Source organism: Zeugodacus cucurbitae, chromosome 4 (genome assembly GCF_028554725.1).
Source record: "Zeugodacus cucurbitae isolate PBARC_wt_2022May chromosome 4, idZeuCucr1.2, whole genome shotgun sequence".
Taxonomy (NCBI): Eukaryota; Metazoa; Arthropoda; class Insecta; order Diptera; family Tephritidae; genus Zeugodacus; species Zeugodacus cucurbitae.
The window spans coordinates 14,365,225-14,388,977 of record NC_071669.1 but is presented as its reverse complement, the minus strand read 5'-3'; the positions used below and the strand labels follow the sequence as shown (position 1 = coordinate 14,388,977).

At 35.5% G+C, this 23,753-nt stretch overlaps 2 protein-coding genes across 6 annotated transcripts in view; one reads left to right on the top strand and one right to left on the bottom strand.

Annotated features, from left to right (window-relative positions):
• The window catches only part of LOC105215272 (somatostatin receptor type 2), a 38,115-nt gene extending 34,464 nt beyond the window's left edge, over window positions 1-3,651 (top strand). For both annotated transcript variants that reach the window (XM_029042243.2, XM_011189099.3), the window contains exon 2: window positions 205-3,651. In XM_029042243.2, coding sequence (XP_028898076.2) covers window positions 437-2,143 — 1,707 coding nt within the window. In that variant the 5' untranslated portion in view covers window positions 205-436 and the 3' untranslated portion in view covers window positions 2,144-3,651. The remainder of the gene's footprint in view (window positions 1-204) is intronic.
• LOC105215215 (somatostatin receptor type 5-like) overlaps window positions 1-23,753 on the bottom strand; it is a 343,708-nt gene that overhangs the window by 271,917 nt on the left and 48,038 nt on the right. The window lies entirely within an intron of this gene.

The following is a 23,753-nucleotide window of genomic DNA, read 5'->3' as shown; positions in this document are numbered from 1 at the left end:
GTAAAATTGATTGATAATAAACTGAAAAGAGAAAAGACATAGTAGTGTTAAAGATTGAATTTTCTTTGTTTTACTGCTATTGTAGCACTAAGTGATAATAGTATAAATATATTATCTTATCTAAGCCTAAAGTTATGCTACATTAACCAATGCAAGTGTTGACTTTATTGTATAAATTTTCAATTTTCAATATTTCACTTGCAGGTGAGCACACAAACGCTTCATTGACTGTCAACGTTTACACAGCTAACCTACAAGGAAATGTAAAAATCACTTACACGAACAAAGAACTTAAAGTGAAGCTTTTAATAACCAACAATAAAGCATACATTATTGAAGCGTAAAAGCATTAAAACTCAACTGACAGCTGTCAGCTGTCCAACAGCAGCAAATCAGTCAAGCACAAAACCCTTAACCGAAATTCAATACCACAAAAATGTGGCGACAACGGCTAGCAAGACGCACGAATGGCATGACACTGATCATCTTTGGCAGCGCATTGTTGCTATTTAATTGCATGCAAACAGCAGGTGAGGCAACGGCGCGCATGACAGCTGAAGGTGGTGAAAAGATTGAGCGCAACACAGCGGAAGCGTTGACGACAATTTGGCCTGCCAGCAGTACAGGGACGCGTGTGGTGAGCACCACAGTAACAGACAGCGTTACGCCGAGTCAGCAGCTGAGCGCGCAGCAAATGTGGACCGATAGACGCGCGATAACGCCACGTAATATGAGTAATACAACGAACACGTCAACAGCAAACAATAAGACACTTACGTCCGGATCGATGAACGGTCGAAATACACAGCGGCGACGCACTTTCTATGAACACTGCATGGCGTATCGCAATTCACTCGCCGATCTGGCCACGCTCATACTGTACTCGCTCGTTTGTCTCGTCGGCATCTTTGGTAATACGCTCGTCATTTATGTCGTATTGCGCTTTTCGAAGATGCAGACGGTAACGAATATCTACATACTCAACTTGGCGATCGCCGACGAGTGCTTTCTCATCGGTATACCATTCCTGCTATATACAATGCGTATTTGTAGCTGGCGCTTCGGCGATTACATGTGTAAAGCTTATATGGTGAGCACCTCGATTACGCAGTTCACTTCTTCGATCTTTCTGCTCATCATGTCTGCCGATCGTTACCTCGCTGTTTGTCATCCGATCGCCTCGACAAAGTACCGCACACAACGCATCGCCAAGATCGTATCAGCCGTGGCGTGGCTCACCTCAGCAGTGCTCATGCTGCCGGTCATACTCTATGCGAGCACTGTCAGTCAAGAGGATGGCGTGAATCTTTCATGTAATATAGAATGGCCTGAAACGTATAAGAAGCATTCGGCCACTACTTTCACGCTTTACACATTCTTTCTCGGCTTTGCCACGCCGCTCTGCTTCATTTTATGCTTCTACTATTTGGTCATACGCAAACTGCATGCCGTGGGCTCGAAGCACAAATCAAAAGAGAAGAAACGTTCGCATCGCAAGGTGACGCGTCTTGTGCTCACCGTTATCACTGTTTACATTTGCTGCTGGCTGCCTTACTGGGTATCACAGGTGGCGCTCATCAACTCGAATCCCATGCAAAGTCAACTTTCACGTCTAGAAATACTAATTTTCCTACTACTGTTCTGTCTCGTCTACTCCAACTCTGCTGTCAATCCGATACTTTATGCTTTTCTCAGTGACAACTTTCGTAAGAGCTTTTACAAAGCTTTCACTTGTATGACTAAGAATGAAGTTAATGCTCAGCTGCAGGCCGAACCGAGTTTGTTGGCGAAACAGAGCAGCGGCAAGCGGCGTCAGAAACGTCTACTAAACGCCAAAGAAAATGAACCGCACTTTATAGCAACAACCAGCGCGAATAATAATTCCTCGGTTACGACTTCTTCGACGACTGTGGCGCCAGCGGCGGGCGAAAAGGCTTCAGCTATGCTGTTGGCAACTGCAACGGCGTCCACAGAGGGCACTGCTGTTGCCAACGCGACGTTGCAACCAAATGGACGTACAATGATGCGCGCCTCAACACTTGAGGGTGAAGAGATGATACTGGTGCTTGACCATGAACGTCCGATCTGTGCGCTTGCGGAGCGCGAGGATGTCGGCAGCAAGGTGTTGCAGACAGATTTGTAGATGGCGACTGTAGGCATACACTTTTAGGCGTTTTATACAAAATTTAATGTTGAAAGTGAAATTTAATGAAGAAATAAATGTAAGAATATAAGTGTAGTATTTAATACTCGTTCTTCTTTTTACTATTTAACACAAAAATATATTTTCTTCAAAAATCATTTTTTTTAACAAATAGATATAAAAAGTATATGCCTAATGGTATGCTTCAAAATCAGAAATATATGTATGCATTTATTTAGTATTATGTTTTGTGTACTAAAGAAATTTCTGAAATAATTTTGTTGTGAGAAAATTATAGTATCTTACTGCCGGCATGAGATTATAAATTATTTAATAATTCTTGAGCGGGTTTTATCAAGGAAAATATGATTTTTCTACCTATATTTAAGATGTTTACTTATCAAATGTAAGAGAACATAATATAAAAGTATAGTAGAAGCAAAACAAAGTTTACTGATCAAATACAGGCACATAGATTAAATGTAAGTAAATTTTTTATAACTTGACCTAACTATTTTTAATTATAATCCTAAAGCTAGACAAGACACAGTACACAGCTCTAAAACAGTTGCCTGCACATGAGGGCTCAATTCAGATATGACTAATAATTTGTTAACATCCTAAATGTAGGCAACATAATTATAAAAGAATAATTCCAAAGTATTCTTGATGAAGTTACGTTTTTGAAAAAATATGTTAGTACTTTTTGGGCACAAATTTCAAAAAAAAAAAATGTAACCTAAACAGAGCAGCAGTTGTCAGTCCGCTAAAGATTATTGAATAAAATTCTGCAAAATTTATTTTCATAATCCTTATATTTAATAAAGACTGAATAAAATATTTTTCAAAAATTGTAAAATGTTACTGAATTCTAAAAATCATGACTTAATTACAAACTAAAATTCTGCAAAATCTTACTAGTTCAAACTAGAATGTGGGATACTTAATATTTTAAACGTACACAAGAAATAAAATAAATAACCATGTTATATGAGTTAAATAAATTGGAAATATATGTATGTATATATGTATGTATATTTTTTAAATGAAGAGAAAATAAATTAAACAGGAAAAAATAAAAATTAAGATATAATATAATATAAAAATAATATTTAAAACCCAAAATCCACCTACTAACTTCTCAAATTAAAATCTGTCTATATAACCTTCAACTCCAGTACGTCTTAATTCACTACCAAATTTCTAACTGAAAAATTTGCTGAAAAAAAACTCCGACGAATTTGATAAATGTTAATAAGATAACAATAAGAAGATTATAATAAAAACATTATGTAGCAGAATACGGAATTTATTGACATCAAACAGCATTGAAGAAAAAGAATTTATTTTAATAATAAAAAAATGCATTTACGTACATATTTGATGATAAAAACAGATTTTAAGCGAATTAAATGAATTTTTGGCCTTTATAAAATTGTAAAAAAAAAAAATAACAAATTAAAAAATTGTATGAACCAAGAACTATTAAGGTATAGAACGTAAGGAATTTGTCCAAAATATATTCGAAATATATAAATATTATAATAAATGTAAGAAAATAGTGAAGGTTTTTTTTTTATTTGGTTCTTCAATTGGTAAGTATTTAAAATACTATGAAACTTTGAATAACATATTTTACTTTTGTTGGCAGTATTGGTTAGGATCTCTATGTTATCCGTAAAATGGAAGTTCTTGAGAGAACTGATAGCTTTTAAATAACGGGTGATTTTTTTGAGGTTAGGATTTTCATGCATTAGTATTTGACAGATCACGTGGGATTTCAGACATGGTGTCAAAGAGAAAGATGCTCAGTATGCTTTGACATTTCATCATGAATAGACTTACTAACGAGCAACGCTTGCAAATCATTGAATTTTATTACCAAAATCAGTGTTCGGTTCGAAATGTGTTTCGCGCTTTACGTCCGATTTATGGTCTACATAATCGACCAAGTGAGCAAACAATTAATGCGATTGTGACCAAGTTTCGCACTCAGTTTACTTTATTGGACATTAAACCAACCACACGAATGCGTACAGTGCGTACAGAAGAGAATATTGCGTCTGTTTCTGAGAGTGTGGCTGAAGACCGTGAAATGTCGATTCGTCGCCGTTCGCAGCAATTGGGTTTGTGTTATTCGACCACATGGAAGATTTTACGCAAAGATCTTGGTGTAAAACCGTATAAAATACAGCTCGTGCAAGAACTGAAGCCGAACGATCTGCCACAACGTCGAATTTTCAGTGAATGGGCCCTAGAAAAGTTGGCAGAAAATCCGCTTTTTTATCGACAAATTTTGTTCAGCGATGAGGCTCATTTCTGGTTGAATGGCTACGTAAATAAGCAAAATTGCCGCATTTGGGGTGAAGAGCAACCAGAAGCCGTTCAAGAACTGCCCATGCATCCCGAAAAATGCACTGTTTGGTGTGGTTTGTACGCTGGTGGAATCATTGGACCGTATTTTTTCAAAGATGCTGTTGGACGCAACGTTACGGTGAATGGCGATCGCTATCGTTCGATGCTAACAAACTTTTTGTTGCCAAAAATGGAAGAACTGAACTTGGTTGACATGTGGTTTCAACAAGATGGCGCTACATGCCACACAGCTCGCGATTCTATGGCCATTTTGAGGGAAAACTTCGGAGAACAATTCATCTCAAGAAATGGACCCGTAAGTTGGCCACCAAGATCATGCGATTTAACGCCTTTAGACTATTTTTTGTGGGGCTACGTCAAGTCTAAAGTCTACAGAAATAAGCCAGCAACTATTCCAGCTTTGGAAGACAACATTTCCGAAGAAATTCGGGCTATTCCGGCCGAAATGCTCGAAAAAGTTGCCCAAAATTGGACTTTCCGAATGGACCACCTAAGACGCAGCCGCGGTCAACATTTAAATGAAATTATCTTCAAAAAGTAAATGTCATGAACCAATCTAATCAAATAAAGAACCGATGAGATTTTGCAAATTTTATGCGTTTTTTTTTTTTAAAAAAGTTATCAAGCTCTTAAAAAATCACCCTTTATAAGTTTTTCATATCGAAACTGCACTCAGAGACTTAACACAGCTAGCTAAAGACTTTAGACAGAAATTTTATCAACTAGCGATCTGGTGGTAACCCCATACTACTTCATCCTCGAAGGAACACATGAAGGTGAAATTTAATTTTTTGTCGTATATCATATTTTTCTAAATATATTCCCTCAAAAGGACCAAATGAAAAAGCTTCTATAATTTAGTATAGATGAAATGCTCATGGAAATCATGATCTATTACATGTAGAAATCAGGGTATACTTCTATAAAAATATACCCCAAACAAAGGGGGAAATTAATGTTCAAGCAAATTTAGTTCGATCTTAATCTCTCAAATTAGATAAACGAGTTGGAGGTGGTGTCTTTTCAGAAAAATTAGATACTAGTTCTCCTTCCGACTACCAGATCGCTGCAGCGTCTTTCAGGCAGAGATTACTGCAATAAAAGAAAGCCTGCACGTGTTGGCAAAAAGGGTGTTTACGACGAGAAATATTTATATTTTTACAGACAGCCAAGCGGCTTTAAAAACACTTAAGACCCGAAGGATTTCCTCTAAAATAGTAAAAGAATGTCATGAGCTATTATTGGAATAGACTTCTTACTATATGCTAAACCTTCAAGGGGTTCCTGGACACTGTGATATTCCGGGTAACTGTGAAGCAGATGAACTATACAGATTGGGCACAACTTTATAATTGGATGCCAGTAAAGGGGATATATGCATGGCGCTGGCCACTTGTAGACACTTAATCGAAGAGGAGGTCATAGACTGGTGGAAAGAATCTGTGACTTGCTCAACTAGCAGTAGAACGTGGCCTGATTGACATAAGAACTCTAGTTGGAGTGTTAACTGGTTATTGTCATAAGACATCCCGACAGACTGGGGTTACCAAACAATGACTACTGTAGGAGCTGCCAAGAAATAGAAGAAGAAGAGACTGTGGTATATTTTCTATGTGAATGCAAAGCATTGTACAGGAAAATAATCGCAACAATCGGACACAGTTTTCTCGACGATATCTCGGAGATTGCGAACATCAAACTGGTTGAGTTGCTCAACTTCTTAAAAGCCACACAAAGAGGACATTCTAGTGTAAGGGGATCTGAGTCCCGGTGAATTCACAAAGGGCCTTCTAAAGGCCATAGGTGCGTCATCTGACATCCACTTTACCTACCTACCTACCTAGTCTATCAAAATAAGGAAGTTCTAAGAGAACATTATCTCGCCTTTTTACAGAGAATTTTACTCAGCCATACCCCGCTCTAAGAAACACTTTTGTTGATCGTAAAAATCTGTTCATTCCAGATACAAAGGAACTCGCTCGCTAAGCTCATATGAAAAGCAACTGTGTTACAGTAAACCGCCAGAAAACAACGAAAATTCCAGCCTATTTCAAACATATTATAATGAGATAAAAGTGCTCTCTCTTCCAAGCATATCTTTAACCCTGCGGTTTCCAGTCATTTCAATATGTTCAAGTAACTCAAAAAGTTTTACACAGAAGTTGAACGACACGGAGGATAAGGAATCAGCAATAAGTACTTCAGATTGCAATGGTTCAGGAAATCAATATTATTTCTCGATAAGCTATCTGGAAAATTTGTTGAAAGACCAATAAACGAAATTAAAATAGAACTATTAACCATACATGTATACCAGTTTTTGGGATCTACTTCGCTATCTTAATAGAATTTCTTCAATGAATCTCACAAACTAATGGGAAAAATTTCATAATTCCTGACAGACTTTGACACCTGCTCACTCAAACATATCCTAGCCTCAAAACACATACACCGATTATTACTTTTTACACAACTGAAGCCATCTGAAGTGCTATTACATTTTATACCCACAACTACCCTCTCAAATTTCTCAACTTTTCCTAAAGTCAAGTTAAATTATATGTGAAAGGCGTAATTTGGGAAAACTTTCCCAGTAAAAATTTCATCCTCAATACTAGTGGCACTCCATGGAATCATTGCCAACCGCAATAAGTGGCGATTATGGTCTATTTCACTTAGCTGCACTGACGCCCCTCTTGTGGCACACATACCTTTGCTTCGGAAAGTTTCGCACATCAAACAAATGTGAAAACTATGAAAATTAAAATGAAAACTTTTCACTTTGAACTTTGGTCGCTGCCAAAAGTGAGATGAGCGCATGAAACTACTAACTGTCGATCTGACTTATGTGTCATTCTAATTGGCTTTTGTGCGTCTGTCAAGTCAGCGAACGCTACCACCAGTTGTAAATATTACAATGTACATGGCTAAATATATATAACTGTTTCTTTTGTATGTATGTCTGTAGTTTTCTATTCACACACATAGACGACACTTGGTTTTCATTGTGTCTGCTTCAATTCAGTGGCTATGTAAAAACTTTGGCTTCCACACAATGTCTCGCCATGCAAACCCTTTCTACAGAGAGTCTATTGCTGCACCCAAACTGACAAACTTCTATTGTAATTTCACTGCGATTTTAAATTTCCAACAAAATTTATTTTATCAACTGAAAATTCGGTCAATTCGTTGCAACCCTGTGTAGCTTATAACTTTATCAACCACTGTTATGAAGTCATGTGGTTTCAGTTGATGAAAAAACCAAAAGATAGGCAAACTGCCAAATCCCTTTTGTAATTTGTGTAAATTAAGTACTCGAAAAAAAAAATATTTTTGTATAAACTTAAATATTTATTATTGCCCTTGAAATGATAACTCATTTCCATTTTCACAAAATATATCATATAAACTAAGGAAAGTTTTTCCAATTATGAATATTTCTCGGTTCAAATTAGTTTGGCTGAGCGCCAGTGTAACCTCGTTCAAAGATACTTTTTATATATATTAAAATATATTTTACTTAATTATACAGGGTGTGCCGTATTTTACGCAAAACAATCGTTACTAACATGTCATAGTTTTATACTACAATTCAAATAGTCCAAAATATCTCTTAAGTCTTGGTAGATATATTTATCTCATCTACCTTGAATCAGAGGCTACAAACAAGATCTACAATTCAACTGCTGCAAATTTTTATTAACCTAAAGAAATACGTCACTTTAAAAGTTTGACAGCACCCGTTACAAACTTGTTCTTCGGACGGAACCCTCCGTGTCTTGTGTGATTCATTTTAACGTTAGTAAAGCTCTATTTCTAGTTGAAGTTGAAGGCTATACCTAAAGTTAATATATGTACAAAAATATAATTATCTGACGAAACAGATTTACGCTGTGATAATTTAGAATCAATAAGTTGAATCAAACATCCAATAATACTGGCAAATGCCTATATGAATGTAAGATTTATAAGCAGATACATTATTTGAATAATACCATGACCAAACTTGGGTAGTATAGATAAATTCACAAATAATATTTCAACGCTAATTAATCTCAATTTGTAATTTAATGATATAATTAACTGATTGCCCAATTAGTATTCAATTAACGACAAATTACATAAAATGCATAATAGAATAAAGTGATATTTATTCATTGAAAAGATTAGCCTTTAGAAAGATCCAGGTTGTCATAATTTTGGTACAAAGTTAAGCTGTAACCTTTATTGCATTGTTAAGTAATTGTACTTCTATCATTCCTGGGGATTTAAGTGATTTGAAAGTCATACCTAAAGTTAAAATTGGTAGCAAAACGTAAATATCTAAGGAAATAAATAGACGCCTTAGAGACGAGTAAATTGAGATAAATGCTTCAATAATTCTAACAAATGACCACTTGTGCCTAAGATCGATAAGCAGATAAGTTAGAAAAAGTCCACGTACGAATATGCCCACACTTTAGCAGTTTAGACAATTCCCACAATTAATTTGACAGCTAAGGGCGCCTGCAGAGTGGACGCTCAAAGCCGAGCCGAGCTTAAAGCTGCGCTGATAAATTTTTGGTAGCGCAGAACACATGCGAGAATTAGCGCTAAATTCGGTGAATAAGGAATGTAGAGTAGTAGTAAATAACATTCCTTATTCAGGCTTTGAGCGTCCACTCTGCAGGCACCCTAATTGATCTCAATTTACAATTTAATGATACAATTAACTAATTGTCCAATTAGTATTAAATTAACCACAAATTTACCCAAAATTAAAGTTAAATTTCTTCACTGAATAAAGTTTTCCATTATTTCCTGTACAAAGTTAGATTGTATGCGTTATTCGATTAAAAAATTTTCTATATTTCTATTACAGCTAAAAATTGTTAACCCTTTTATTCGCAGAAAAACTTCCAAACAATGAGTCAATTTATTTCTCAATTACTTCAACTAATTGATTTGTATTGATACATTAGGGGAAAAATACGTCCGATAGGGTTTGATACCCAATATTCAACTATCCTACCCTTCAACATCAGCTCAATTGTTAAAGAATACAAACACAAGTAATGGATTCGATATATTGTGTGCTATACCCCAGTTTAAAATTCCTAACCTGGGATCCATTTGTTTTAAATTACGGCCTTGACTGAATATACAAATTGTTCTGAAAGTTAGATTCGCGTTGTAAATAATAGTCAAGTCTTCGATAGAGGTAAGAAATATATTAGTTAAGGTTGTTTACCACATAAACACTAAGCTTTTCTTTAAATTCATTACAGACCAAGTTTCACTATTAAATTTTCAAGAGAATGAAAAAAATTCCGCAGAAATTTAACCCCAAAAATTCCACAAACGCGTTGACAGCATCAAATTACATACACTTTATCTATTTACTTATTTATTTGAACTTGTTATCCAGCTGCTTAGTTCATACGCGATACTAATACAAAGCACATGAGCAATAATAAGTAGATTATTATATTTTTATTTTGTTGTGCGCATTCTTGCCACATCACACATACACACTTGAACTACATAAACCCAGTTATCAAATTATTCCTACACACGCGCACGTTCGTTTGGCGCGCTCGCTTGCGCTTTATAGCTCGTTACGCTAAACGTTGCATGAAAAATGCATTTATCAACGTTTTTGTGGCAACAGTAGCGTGGCAACAAAGTAAAACCGTGGCAACGGATGCACTGGACGCGCCAACCGCAGTTGGCCACTTAACGCACAGCAACAACGGAATAACGGGCAAAATTGAACAGTACCAGCACGCCAGCTGACTTTCGCCAAAAATGTAGCACTACTCAACTGAAATATTTACGAGTGCAAGGCAGCGAATGATGAAGGAAGGAGCAACAAAAAATTGCAACAGCAACAACTAAACATAAAAATAGCAACAGATAAATCAACCGTGGTTTCAGTGTAAGAAAATAACTTGGAGACTGGGGAAATCAAAGGAAAATGGAGACAATAGAAAAAATAGAAAGGAAGAAGGAAGGAAATATTAAAGAAAAATAGATATGTGTTGGAGGAATGTCTTCAACTTATGAAGAATTTAGTCTTGAGGCACATGGTTTGAGCTCAGAGTTTTCCAAAAACTCTTAACAAGCCAAGCACTTAACAATTTCAGAACACTAGAGATATCTTTGTAAAACCGAGTTTTTCTCGAAATATATCTTATCCACTCAACTCCTCTTTATTTAAAAAAATCTGTTCGGTTGAGGTCCTCCATCTTTTTCTATCACAATGGTTCTTTCTTAGACAGGAAAATCTCTCTCATACTTTTATTAGAAAACAGCTATATATATTTTTTACCCAACTTGTCGAATATATTCAGAATGCTCTACTTTTAGTAGTAGTTTCGTCAAAAGTAAGATCTTCACATAACCTCACAATTTATTGGATATCGACAATTGTAATTCAATATATATGTGTTTTCAAAGACCTCGAGATTCTGTCTGTTTTCTGAAGATTTGTCTCGAAATAATTCTTGTCTTTGTTCTAACGTCGTTCCAAAGGCATTGGCGCCTACTCGAGAGCAAATCGTGATCTAAATTTCCCTAAAGAGTGAGCAAAAATATGTATTATGGATTTGTTAATCCATCTGGAGTTAATATCCCAAAAAAAATTTGGACAACTGGAGCAAACATATTTTTCCAAAACATTCTTAATTCTACTTAAGAACAAACACCAACTATACCAGTTCTGACCTAACCTCACCTAACCGCGAAAGAGTAATCACCGAACCCCGAACTTCTACATGATCGCGCTCTGGATTTCGAATGAAAGGATATGACAATGTAACCTACAAATTTTAAATCCTTTCTGAAAATAAACTCCTGCTTATGAAATTTAAATTAAGCTTCAAACGTCACACAGCTTTCACCCTTTATGTGTAAGCATTTCCGCAGAAATGTTAATTTACGCTTTCCGAGACTCGCTCATGTCTGTGATGTACTACACAAGAAATTCATGCCAGAATGCCGCCGTGGGCTATCAACGTCAAAACTCCAGGAATATATAATTCACATTAAAATTAGTATTACGGCGCAAAACCAAAGCATAAACCGAAAAGCAGACTAAGGGTGAAAAGCATTGTATATTTTGCGGCATTAGCGCACCGCCGTACAACAACAATAATAAATATGGCGGATGGCAGGAAAGTTTGCACGCGGCGGAAAGAAATATTTGCACTCCTGCGGCTGTTTATGCATTTCTACCTATTTAAGCGGGCGCACACATGCATGCAAACGTGTTTGTTTCAACAACTAAGTGTATACAATGTGTTTATGCGCTTAAGTTTGTTACAAACATGCCACGCTGGGATACATTCATTGTTCCGCTACAAGTTTAACTTATACATATGTATGCAACTTGGCTTTGTTGTCTGTTGTCGTGCTGTAGAAGTGTCGCATACACATATGTTCTAAAACTGTTTTACTGTGCATAATACACTACAAGTTTCATCACAAAAACGGATGAAGTAAATTTTATTTGGAGAGGGGACTGGAAAAGAATGTTTGCAAAGTAAATGAATAAAATACCTGTCACATTTCGGTTGAAGGAACATAGTCAAAACAATAGTATTTTATCTGTCTCTCTCATATTTTCTATATTTCTCTCTCCTTTTTTCATTTCTATATTATTTTTACACCTGGTATTGCTTGCTTTCCTATTCTCTCTTTCTCTATCTCTCTGTCTCTCTCTCAATCTCTATTCCGAACTCCACCGACGGCAGTATTGGGATATGGAATAGCTTAAGATATATGATGGTTCTAGGATCAACTTTTTTCAAATCAAGCTTAAAACTCTGATATCTCCTGTTATGACCACCAAAATAACCAATGATTCTAATGATCTCCTAGATTGAAGGTCTACAATAACATGCAAAGTAGCAAATGCCTTTTAACACAGACCCAAGCAAAAGCGCACCTTGACAACCAAGAGTAAACCAAACTGAAGACTGGTCGCTTGATACCCTTGTTAAAAGTGACGTACATGTTTTGATTCTTACCCATTCGCTGTATAGGTTTATTTGAGAAAAGCATGAATTCCTGTGGTTCTGTGGAGAAATTATGACACAACTGAAGAACTTCCAAAATGTTCAGAAGTGAACATTGACGGCAGCTCAATATATCCCCGCCGATTATTGAGTGCCCAACAATTCCTACAATGAACCGCATGAATTCTGCGAAGTAATTGGAGAATGACCTCCAATAGCAGTCGGATGAGGTGGTCAAACAAAGTAAAAATAATGATAATTTTATAGACTTTATTTCAACGTCGTCAATCTAACTACCCTAGATGTTCTTAATCGATTGTAAGATGCATCCGAAATAATGGGATAACACGAGATCACATTTCGTAGGTGCAGAAAATTATTTAGAGAGCCCAGAAGTCTTTCCATTTAATTAGATGAATAACTGTGATATCTATGAAGTCCGTCTCAAGAAGCCAAACAGAAAAATAGCTGAGAACGCATCTCAATGAATATTATTGCGAAATTATCGGGAAACATTCGATTATTCTACTTCAGATATTCAATCGTCTCAAGGCTTTTGGAATTTTAGGACAAGATGTTGTAGATCAAATCTGAATCAAATAAGTTGTAAAGATAAGTTGTAGCACCAATACATCTAATTTGTGTAGAAGTCCAGGTTTCTTCTTCTAATTTTCTTCAGTACTAGGAAACACCTACAGTAATACCAGAAACTGCTGCTTAGGAAGATAGAGGTATGTATGTTTAAAAGGATCTGATCTGATTATTATCATTGTACCGAAGTCCTTTGTATGTATGTATGTGATTGGCGTTGAACCTTTATAGCCGGTTATAGCCGAATTGAAGATAGCTCGCCACTCCTCTCTTTCCCTCACAGTTCGGCGCCAGTTGGAGATCCGAAATGTACACAGGTCTCCACCTGGTCCCTCCAATGGAGTGGAGTCCTTCCCCTTCCTCGGCTTCCTCCGGCGGGTACTGCATCGAACACTTTCAGAGCTGGAGTGTTTTCGTCCATTCGGACAACATGACCTAGCCAGCTTAGCCGCTGTCTTTTTATTCGCTGAACTATATTAATGTAGTCGTATAACTCGTGCAACTCATCGTTCCATCGTCTGCGGTATTCGCCGTTGCCAATGTTCTGAGGACCATAAATCTTGCGCAGAATTTTCCTCTCGAAAGCTCCTAGTGTCGTCTCATCTGATGTTGACATCATCCAAGCTTCTGCACCATAAAGCAGGACGGGAATGATAAGCTACTTTTAGAGTTTGAGTTTTGGTTCGTCGAGAGAGGACTTTACTTTCCAATTGCCTACTCAGTCCAAAGTAGCACCTGTTGGCAAAAGTCATTCTGCGCTAGATTTCGAGGATGACATTGTTGGTGTTGTTGATACTGATTCCCAGGTATACGAAAGTTCTATGTATTATCCATTAATTGAGACTTAATTAACCTTGTTGAGATAATTTTCTAGAAGTGCCAAATTAAGAAAACTAAATATGTTTAGGAAATGTTTGTAATGTTATACCTTGTAACTGAACTTAATATTATCTCAACACTAAAACTTAAATAACAGTTTCGCAGAAATTAAGTACATTAACCTACTAATTAAGATATTAACTAAATGAGTCAAAATTCTCACATATCAATTTTCAAGGCTTTCTGTAGCTCCTGGGTACGAAAGTCATATACTATATAAATTCTAAGTACAAGAATATTTTACTACTCAACTCACTTTATAAAACACTGTGTAGCAAAAACAATACAATTTTCATTAATTAATCGTTAATTAGCGCTTGTTAGAACACAATTGCCTACAAAGTATTCATAGAACTCACGAAATACCTGCGGCATTGATTCCCTTCTGATTCTTTGATGTACAATTTGAGTTTTCAATATCAATTGCAATAGATTCGTTAGTGTATGTGTTATGTGCATATTGCATATCTCCATGGCTTAATTAGTGAAAGCAATGCGCTAAATTGCCTGTGAGAAATGAATAATCCGCTGTATTGAGCTATGCAATTATTAGCTAGCCATTGGCATGCCATAAAATCAAAAGGGGTTTGCAATGCAATAAGGAGCTTATTATGCATGCGCGTATCTCTTATAAACCACACAAACACCCATACATACACTCATACGATGAAATGCATGCAAATGTGCAATGAGGCAAGGCTCAATATGCCGTTGCTATTTACACCAACGAGTGATAATTAGACGTCGCCATATGATTGAGGAACAAAATGAAGAGCAAGCATACGCACACACCCACACAGCAGCGAATGCACATAACACAAGGGAAAACAAACAAATTATGCGCCGCTTGTTGCATGTTGCACGTACCAAGCTTAGCTGCATAATTGGCATGCATGTAAGCAGCTGCCGCTGACATGGCTTAAATGTTCCAACGATAATTGCATTGCATTTCATACGTGCGTGCACGTGTACAAAGATAATAGAGATGCCGCTGAGTAGCGAATTTAAGCGAACGGAAAGGAACGTGCGCGTGTTGAGCACACGTTACAAGATAGTGGAGGTGGGCGGTGCCAAACATTTAGTGTCAACATCCGCTAATATGAGGGCGGTCTTCTCTTTGCTTAACAAATTTGACCCAGAGATGCTACAATGCTTCTGTAACCAGTTGTATGGGGTCAAACCTCGAGAATAGGGTGTCAGATTCTAACATAAATCTACCAGTTGGGATGAGACGCTGGTGGAGCTATAAATGAAAATAGTAGCTTCTTCTAACCGGTTTGGTCTTCTCCAGGTATTCGAAGAAGATCATATGTTTTGAATCCCAGAAAACAGTGGCCATCACTTTCTCGAGCAATAATACGCCTTTTTCGAGACTTGGCGGGACGTCTATTCTTTCGACTGTTCTTAAGTCCATACTGAATTTGACTCAATAGATATCAATGGAAACATCACCCGCGCCGTTAGTTCTGCTATTTTCAGACTGGATAAGAGAGCGAAGCGAATGAGTCTGGTGATGAATGTGGACAAGATGAAATATCTCCTGTCATCAAACAAACAGTCAGCGCACTCGCGTCTTGGCTCCCACGTCACTGTTGATAGTCACTTAGTTGTTGATAGTTGACGTCGTAGACTGGGGACAAATGACCGAGTGGACAAATGAATATTAAAGTCCTCTCTCAACGAACCAAAATCAAACTCGCTCAAAGTCGCTCATTATTCCCATCCTGATATATGGTGCAGAAGCGTTGACGATGACAACATCCGATGAGACGGCACTAGGAGTTTTCGACAGAAAGGTTTTGCGGAAGATTTACGATACCTTAAACATTGGCAACGGCGAAGACCACAGACGATGGATGACATGTTCGTATGTGTTATTCGATGACATAGACATAGTTCAATAAAAAGAGAGCGGCTACGCTGCCTAGATCATCTTGTTCGAATGGACGGAAACGCTCCAGCTTTGAAAGTGTCGGATCCAGTACCTGCTGGTGGTAGATGAGGAAGAGCTTCCTCCACTCCGTTGGAAAGACCAGGTGGAGAAGGACCTGCCAGCACCTGAACAGCTTTAATTGTCGGTTTGTCATCTCGTGGACTTTTATCATGTCATAATCCGTGGTATTCATTACCGGGTCTTAACAAAAACCGACGAAGAAGAGTCACGTTCTCCAAAGTTATCTATAATATAAAAATGAATCGCAAAATGTGTTGCTAAGCGCATAACTCGAGAACCGCTGAACCGATTTCGCAAATTCTTTGTTTAGAATGTTTTTAGAGGTACCGGGATGGTTCTTACGAAAAAAAAATAGAAAAAATGCTTGAAAAAGTCTTAAATCTACAATTTTCTAATCACCCATACATACAATTTGTGTCGTTAGTCTCGAAAAAAGTCGAGAACGGCCAAACCGATCTGGCTAATTTTAGTTTTGAAATATTTATGGAAAGCCAGGGAAGGATTAGAAAGTAAGTATATATCGAAAAATTGTGAGGAAGATATAATATAAAAATGAATCGCAAAATGTGTTGCTAAGCGCATAACTCGAGAACCGCTGAACCGATTTCGCAAATTCTAGAAAAAATGCTTGAAAAAGTCTTAAATCTACAATTTTCTAATCACCCATACATACAATTTGTGTCGTTAGTCTCGAAAAAAGTCGGGAAGGGCCAAACCGATCTGGCTAATTTTAGTTTTGAAATATTTATGGAAAGCCAGGGAAGGATTAGAAAGTAAGTATATATCGAAAAATTGTGAGGAAGATAACAAGAAGATGATTTTATTTGAATTGACAACAAAATTATAAAAAAAAAAAACAAAACAAAAAATAATAATATTTTGAAAGTTGTCATTGTTGCTTTGTTAAAATATTTTTATCATTGTTCAATTGTATAAGGCTGTGTGGATATACCAAAACAATTTGTAACAAGTAGGGAAAGCCAACCGAACATTTTATACTCTCACAATTTATTGATGTAATTTTATTACATACAATTTGAAATAAAGTCCAATAGAATAACGAAAATCAGCATATATAGTACATGAGGGTTGAGGTAATTCCTGAACCGATTTCACTCACTTTCAACGCCCAGTTATAATGGGAATAGGGGCAATTTGGCACCTGTTAGTAGGCAGACAAACGGCAATTCGGCCTTGAAATTACACCTAAATTGCAAATCAACGAAACACCAGTCCGCAAAATCGCCAAAAAAGAGCTATAAAGAAGATTTTCCAGATATCCAAGTCGTTGGAGATACTGCACAACGAAAATATTTTTGGTGGACCCATGATTCTGTTGGCAGGTGATTTTTTTGGTGGTAAAAAAGCAAGGATCTCTTTGATCTTAATGCCACAATTTAGAATTTCGTTAAAGGAGAGTTGACACAGCTACAAATCAGGATGACGTATTCAATTATCCCACAGTGTATTTTAAATTGCTGGACTATCCCCACTCACTTGCAATTAAAAGTAGTGTGAGTTGTCATCATGCTGCGTAACATCAATCCAACAGCAAAGACAGAACAAGACTGTCTGTGAAGAAGGTAATCAATATCGTCACCAAAGCCAAGATAAAGCCAACTATGAAATTTGGTCATTTGTTACTTTCTCCAAAATACGATTAAGAAAATCAAAGTTTTACAAATTATTATGATTTACGCTTAACACAGATCTACAATAATGTCTATCAATCATTTTAAAATTTATCGGCTATAACGTTTTCGTCTTTATGCGTAAGAATTTTTTCTCTGCATTGAAAGATTTACTAATTTAATGTATACCTTAGCCTCAAAAACGTGTGGCCAGGTCTGCTAGTAGGTAATAAAAATATTAGTGGAGTTCAAAGCTTAAATTTTCGATTTACAAGCCGTATTTTAAGATCTTAACAATTCTGGTAACTTTGTATGCAATTGAGTCCATTAACTTGTATCCAATATTTACCGTAATGTGGTTATCTATACGTCGTCGTGCTATTTTTAACCAAGTCAACTGTCTACACATGTCGGAAAAGTTTCGAAGTTGCAGCGTTTATGTGCTTTTAAATCTTTACTCACATAAACGCTGTAGGAAATTGTACTTGATTCAAACCAATAAAGCCTTGGAGCTATTATTTTTTAGGACTTTGAACTACCTGACCACCAATATTTACCCGACAAGGAAGGATACTTCAGAAAAGTCTGGGTATTCTATAAACCCTAAGATTCTTCACAAAGGGAAAGGATCCATCCATAACATGACATAACATAACATAAAATAAAATAAAATAAATAAACTACAACCTTAAAATCCCTTTCTCACTTTTTCCCTACTGGTGATATTCATGGACAATTCCACCTATAGACCACCGCTAATACAACGGTTCGCCTATCAAAGCTAACAGCGTTGATGTTGGTGTTAATAGTCGCACTAAACTAAATATTAAAACGGCGACTGAAGCTTATATTGTAGTGAATGCAACAGTGTCAGAGACAATGATAAACAACAAAGCCAACAACAACAATGTGTACATAGTAACGTTACTAGCAACATGGATGCTTTCACCACACCTAGCTAAGCTGCAGACAAGCGCTAACTTTTTATTGCAGCGATCTGCTTCTTCCCTTTATCTTTACTTTTAACGCCGATGTTGTTTTTGTATATTAATTTTTGTTATTGTTGTCACATTGTTGTTGCGTGCCATTATTACCCATATTGCTGCTGTGTAAAAGACCGCGCGTTATTGTTGTAGTTGTTGCCATAATTATGTGTGAAAATTTGTTTAGTTTGGCGTGGTTACTCCTCTGCTTGTCGCATTCCTTCTTCCTTCCATCCCCTTTACTTTGCGCTACGTCTGCGTCCACTCGTCGTTCCTTCTGCTTGGCGACGCTTTTAATTGAAATGTCAATTATTGTCAGAGCGCTGATTAGATGAAAGCCAACACGTTTCAAGTACAAATTGTGCAAGGTACCAGATCACTACACTGCCAATTCCCTTAGCAACACTTTGGAATACGTGTTGTTGTTGGTGTTGCTGTTAGGTCAATTGCCACTTCGAATGCATTCGCCATTTGCAGTGGCTGTCGTCGTCACTGCTTAACATAATAAAAACTCATAATTGCAAATTTGGCTGTCACGCTGTACGGTTGCACTAGCTGTAATGGCAACAAAAGCTACAACAAAACCAACAGCAATAAGCAACAAATCGAATTGCATGCTTGGCAACAGCTGTTAAAGCAATAAACACATTTCATTTGTAAGGCCAACAAACTCATTAGTTGCACGGATATGTGAATGTGCTTTCGTTGTTATTATTGTTGTTGTTGGTTTAATTAGTTGCGGTTATTGCTATGATTGTGTCTGCGTAGTTTTGTAAGCACTTGTATTCGATTCTCACGCAGAGATGCGCAATTTGCTTGAGTTCAGTGTCTGCTAACTTTATAACTTAATGGCTTTGGATTAATGTATAAGAGCTTTTGGGTGGTGAGCTGCAAATTGTTGAGTCTTCATTTTATTGTCAAGGTGAGGTATTTCAATTCTCTTAAATAGACTTGAATGTTTTCTTGCTAGATTTAAAGTAATGTGCGGTGCAAAAACTGATCATGATGAAGGCTTCTATCCACATATAAGCAGATGCTTTATATTCAATTAACCACTAATTATTCAATTTATATTTCATAATATGTATTTATAGTTCATAATATGTAAGAAACTCACTAAATTAGTAACTAAATTAATTCCCAATTTGTATTCAATTAGTTAATAATTACTCAATTAATATTTTTTTATTCTCATAACTCTTAAGAAGCTCACTTAATTAGTAACTAAATTACTTGTCAATTTATATTCAATTAACTGCTAATTATTCAATTAGTAACTAAATTTATCCTTAATACAAATTATACAATAAATATTTTGTATTTTCATATCAACCCTTTTGTATAGCCTTCTAAGTGAATCAGTTACTAAATTTTCTACGTTAATATGATACACAAAAAGAAAAAAATAGTAATTGATTTAAATAAAGTCGGGTAAAATGCTATTAATATAAATTTGATATATTAATGAACTCTCTGAGCAAGTCAATTTAATTATGAATATTATTGGATTTGAATTAGTCGAGGTAATAATTAAAAAATACATTTTGTACTCTTAGCAAAGCAATTAGTAACTTATCTGAACTTATATGTCACCTGTGAGGAAAACTTATATATATTGAAATAACTTAGTGCCTAATTGAGCTAGCACTTTAAGGGTAGTTTGACGTCAATGAAACAAACTTCGGACTCTTAATTGAGTCAATTAGTAAATTATCTATACTTATAAGTTACTTAGGAGCAAAGATTTTTTGCAAAAGTATTTTTTTTTTGTCGATTGAACTTAATTAAGAACATTTAATTGTTTAATTAATAGCTGCAGATATAAGAACTTTTTTTACAATCAATTTGTAAAACCATTATCGAATATTATCAATTGCTTAATTAATAATAAAAGATTAAATAAATTTCGATTTTCAATGCTATCGAAGCATATCATTCAACTAATTTATTCAACCAATTGTATGTCCACGCAACATCAAAGCACTAGCAGACAATATACGCAATTTGTATCCAAAACAGACACATATGCCATGTAGTTTCGCAACTGCCTGTCGGCTTGGACCTTGTACAAATTAAGCTGGTGCTCGTACAGGCACTGCGACACCACCAATCAAACTGAGATTTGTACAGCACACTCACTAGTAATGCGAGTAATTTAATTACAATATATGCGTACGCTTATGTTGTCAACTTGTTGTTGCTATTGTTGGCCTATTGATGAGATTTTCATTGTAATTGCAGTTCGAATGGTATGTGGTTCGAGTTTACAAGAGCCTAAAGCCTCCTCAATTGTGGGCGATATTAGCATAACGTTTCATATGCTTACATATATAATTATATGTATCGGCAAACTGGACGCTCGTGCGATTATCAAGCCACAAATCTGTAATACCTATATAATCAATATGAAATGACTTTGCCGAATTCTGCATATTACAGATATCACTGTTCATTGTTGGGTGGCGACAACCACTTCACTGGTTCACTTTGCAAATTTGACATTGATTGGATATTCGGAAATATATTGACTTATATATACTCTATACGCATGCATATTTAAGTTCTATGTGCTTATCTAAGTAGTTGTATCTATGTTACTACAGAGGCCAGGCGCAATCACTGTACTCAACAATGAATTGCTGATTAAACGCTGGTATGCGTGTAAGCCATGGCGTATGAGTAAAATATTAGACGCAAATCTATATATTTAAAATACTGATTAATGGGGAAGCTAATAAAGTGTTAGCGCGATATTTAATGAAGTTTTTTGTGAGTCTGTTTTGATTTGAATAAAGCTAAAAATAGGTAGTAACTAACGAGAGACTATATTAGTTGATTTGATAAAGGTTAATTCGGCGAGTGGATGTACTAATTTGGTTAAAAGAAAAGTTGCGACAGACAACTTAAAAGCTTTCATTACGCTTTTAATATTTCAAACATCGATAAATTATTGACTTTATTGAAATAATAGCAAAGCTCACTTTAGACATCTTTTGCCTAGTATTAGCCTACTTAATTTAACTAAAATGTTTCCTTTTCGAAGTCTTAATTGAATCAATTAATAAATGATATATTCTTAAAAGTTACAATAGCAAAAAAATTTAAAGTATTGAGATACATTCATAATCTCCCAGAGATTGAAAAGATTAAATGTTGGAGTTATATATAGAACTGGCACTAAATTAACTCAATATTTTTTATCGAATTTACGAAATTAATTACAAAATAAATACAAAAAGAATCTGCAAATAGTATATTTGAACAATTCGTTAATTGAGCAATTAACACTTAATTGAGTCAATTATTGAGTTCTATTAGCGAAATTAATGATCTCGATGTGAATATAAAATAATTATATAAATTTTAAATGCAAATTCAAACTTTAATTGAGTAATTAGCACTTAATTTAATCGATTAATTGAGCAATTAGCATTTAATTGAGTCAATTATTGAGTTCAATTAACGAAATTAATGATCTCGTTGTGAATATAAAGGAATTATATAAATGTTATATGCAACTTCAAACTTTAATTGAGTGGTTAGCACTTAATTTAATCGATTATAGCTGAAATAAATAAACAAAAGGACAATAATTGCTTGTTCTTATAGCAAAAATCATTTCGGAGTCTTAATTGAATAAATTAGTATATTATCTCTGCTATTATGTTACTTTTGCTAAAAATTCAGATATATTGATATGTATTAATGATCTCATTGTGAATGCAAAAGGGAATGTAAAAATTATTTTTAAAAACATATCTATTAGAGCAATTTGCATGCAATTAAGTCAATAAATGAGCTTAATTAATGAAATAAGGAATAAGAGCAATAATAGGCACATATGTAGGTACTAAAATTGGTTCTATTGATGAATTTATTAGATTCCTACGCAAATTGGTAATACAGAAACTCAATTAGCCTACGTCATCATATATTTAATAGTTTCCTAATTAAGAGAGTATTGACAAAAGACAAAAATGTATTAATATACTAAAGTTGTCGAAATTCTAAATATTTTGCACTCTAATTTAAAAAATTTAATGCTTTCTTAAGTAATTTTCTTGCCACTAGTATATAGAAGTTTTAATCTACAGGTGGCGCTGATATTCAAACATACTTCTACTTACTTAATTTTTGCTCAATTATCCTCAACTCCTGCAATCATTTCTTCTTTGTCATGTGTCATTTGTCAGCAGTCAGATGCGCTTACTGTTGCATGTACTTAAAGTTTCCACTGAAACCTTATGAAACCTTGAATAAAATCTATAAATGCTATAAATACTACATCACATATTCACTTTCATATTTCTGTAAAATAACTACATATATTATTCATAACACAAATTAATGGTGCAGTAATAAATTTTTGGTAAATTTTACACAATACATTTGCACAATGCGCAACCATTAACCGCCATATAAAAGTGCACTCAAGGCAGTCGAATATGAAATCGAAGCGACAAAAGTGCTCATAAAAGATGCAGTAAATGTTTGCTTTGCGTGTAAATGTTGAGTTAGAAGCGAGTGCGAAATGCACACAAATGCATGAAATGTGAGAGGCGGTGGCGGAGTGAGTGTGTGTAGGACTGAATGCCATTTCGTTGAATAAATATGAAAATGGATATGCATATATAAATGTATGTGTGCCCTTTTCACTGTTCTCCTACAAAAAATACAAATATTAGCTATTATTTGTCGGTGCCCTTGGGCGTATGAGTAATATTTTGATTTCATGCATGATAAGTTACTCATACCACATGGTGAACGTATGCAAGTTACAACAAATTACAGTTTTTTTATGGAAACTACTTGAAAATATGAAGAACAAATGGTATAATTTGTATTTGCTATAATTAATAAGCAGACATTAGTTATGTTGGACGTTTGGACAGGTCCAAATGTAATAGAAATTATATGCTTGAATTAGTTGGCAGCAAATAATGAGTGGTAATATTTACTTAGTATTTAGATAAAAATTAGTTTAAAGCCTTTTTTATGCTAAGTGAAAAGCCAAAAATTGAGTTGTAAGCGCTTCGCCATAGTGCCACACACTCTGGGGCCTACCGACCAAACGGAATTCAAATGTGTGCCACAGCGCCTGCACCAATGTGTCTGCCTGCCACAGCATAGAGACCAAGCGAAAATTACTGCATGACACCAAAAGAGCAAACAGCAGGCGAAGCCAGTTTGGTGGCAATT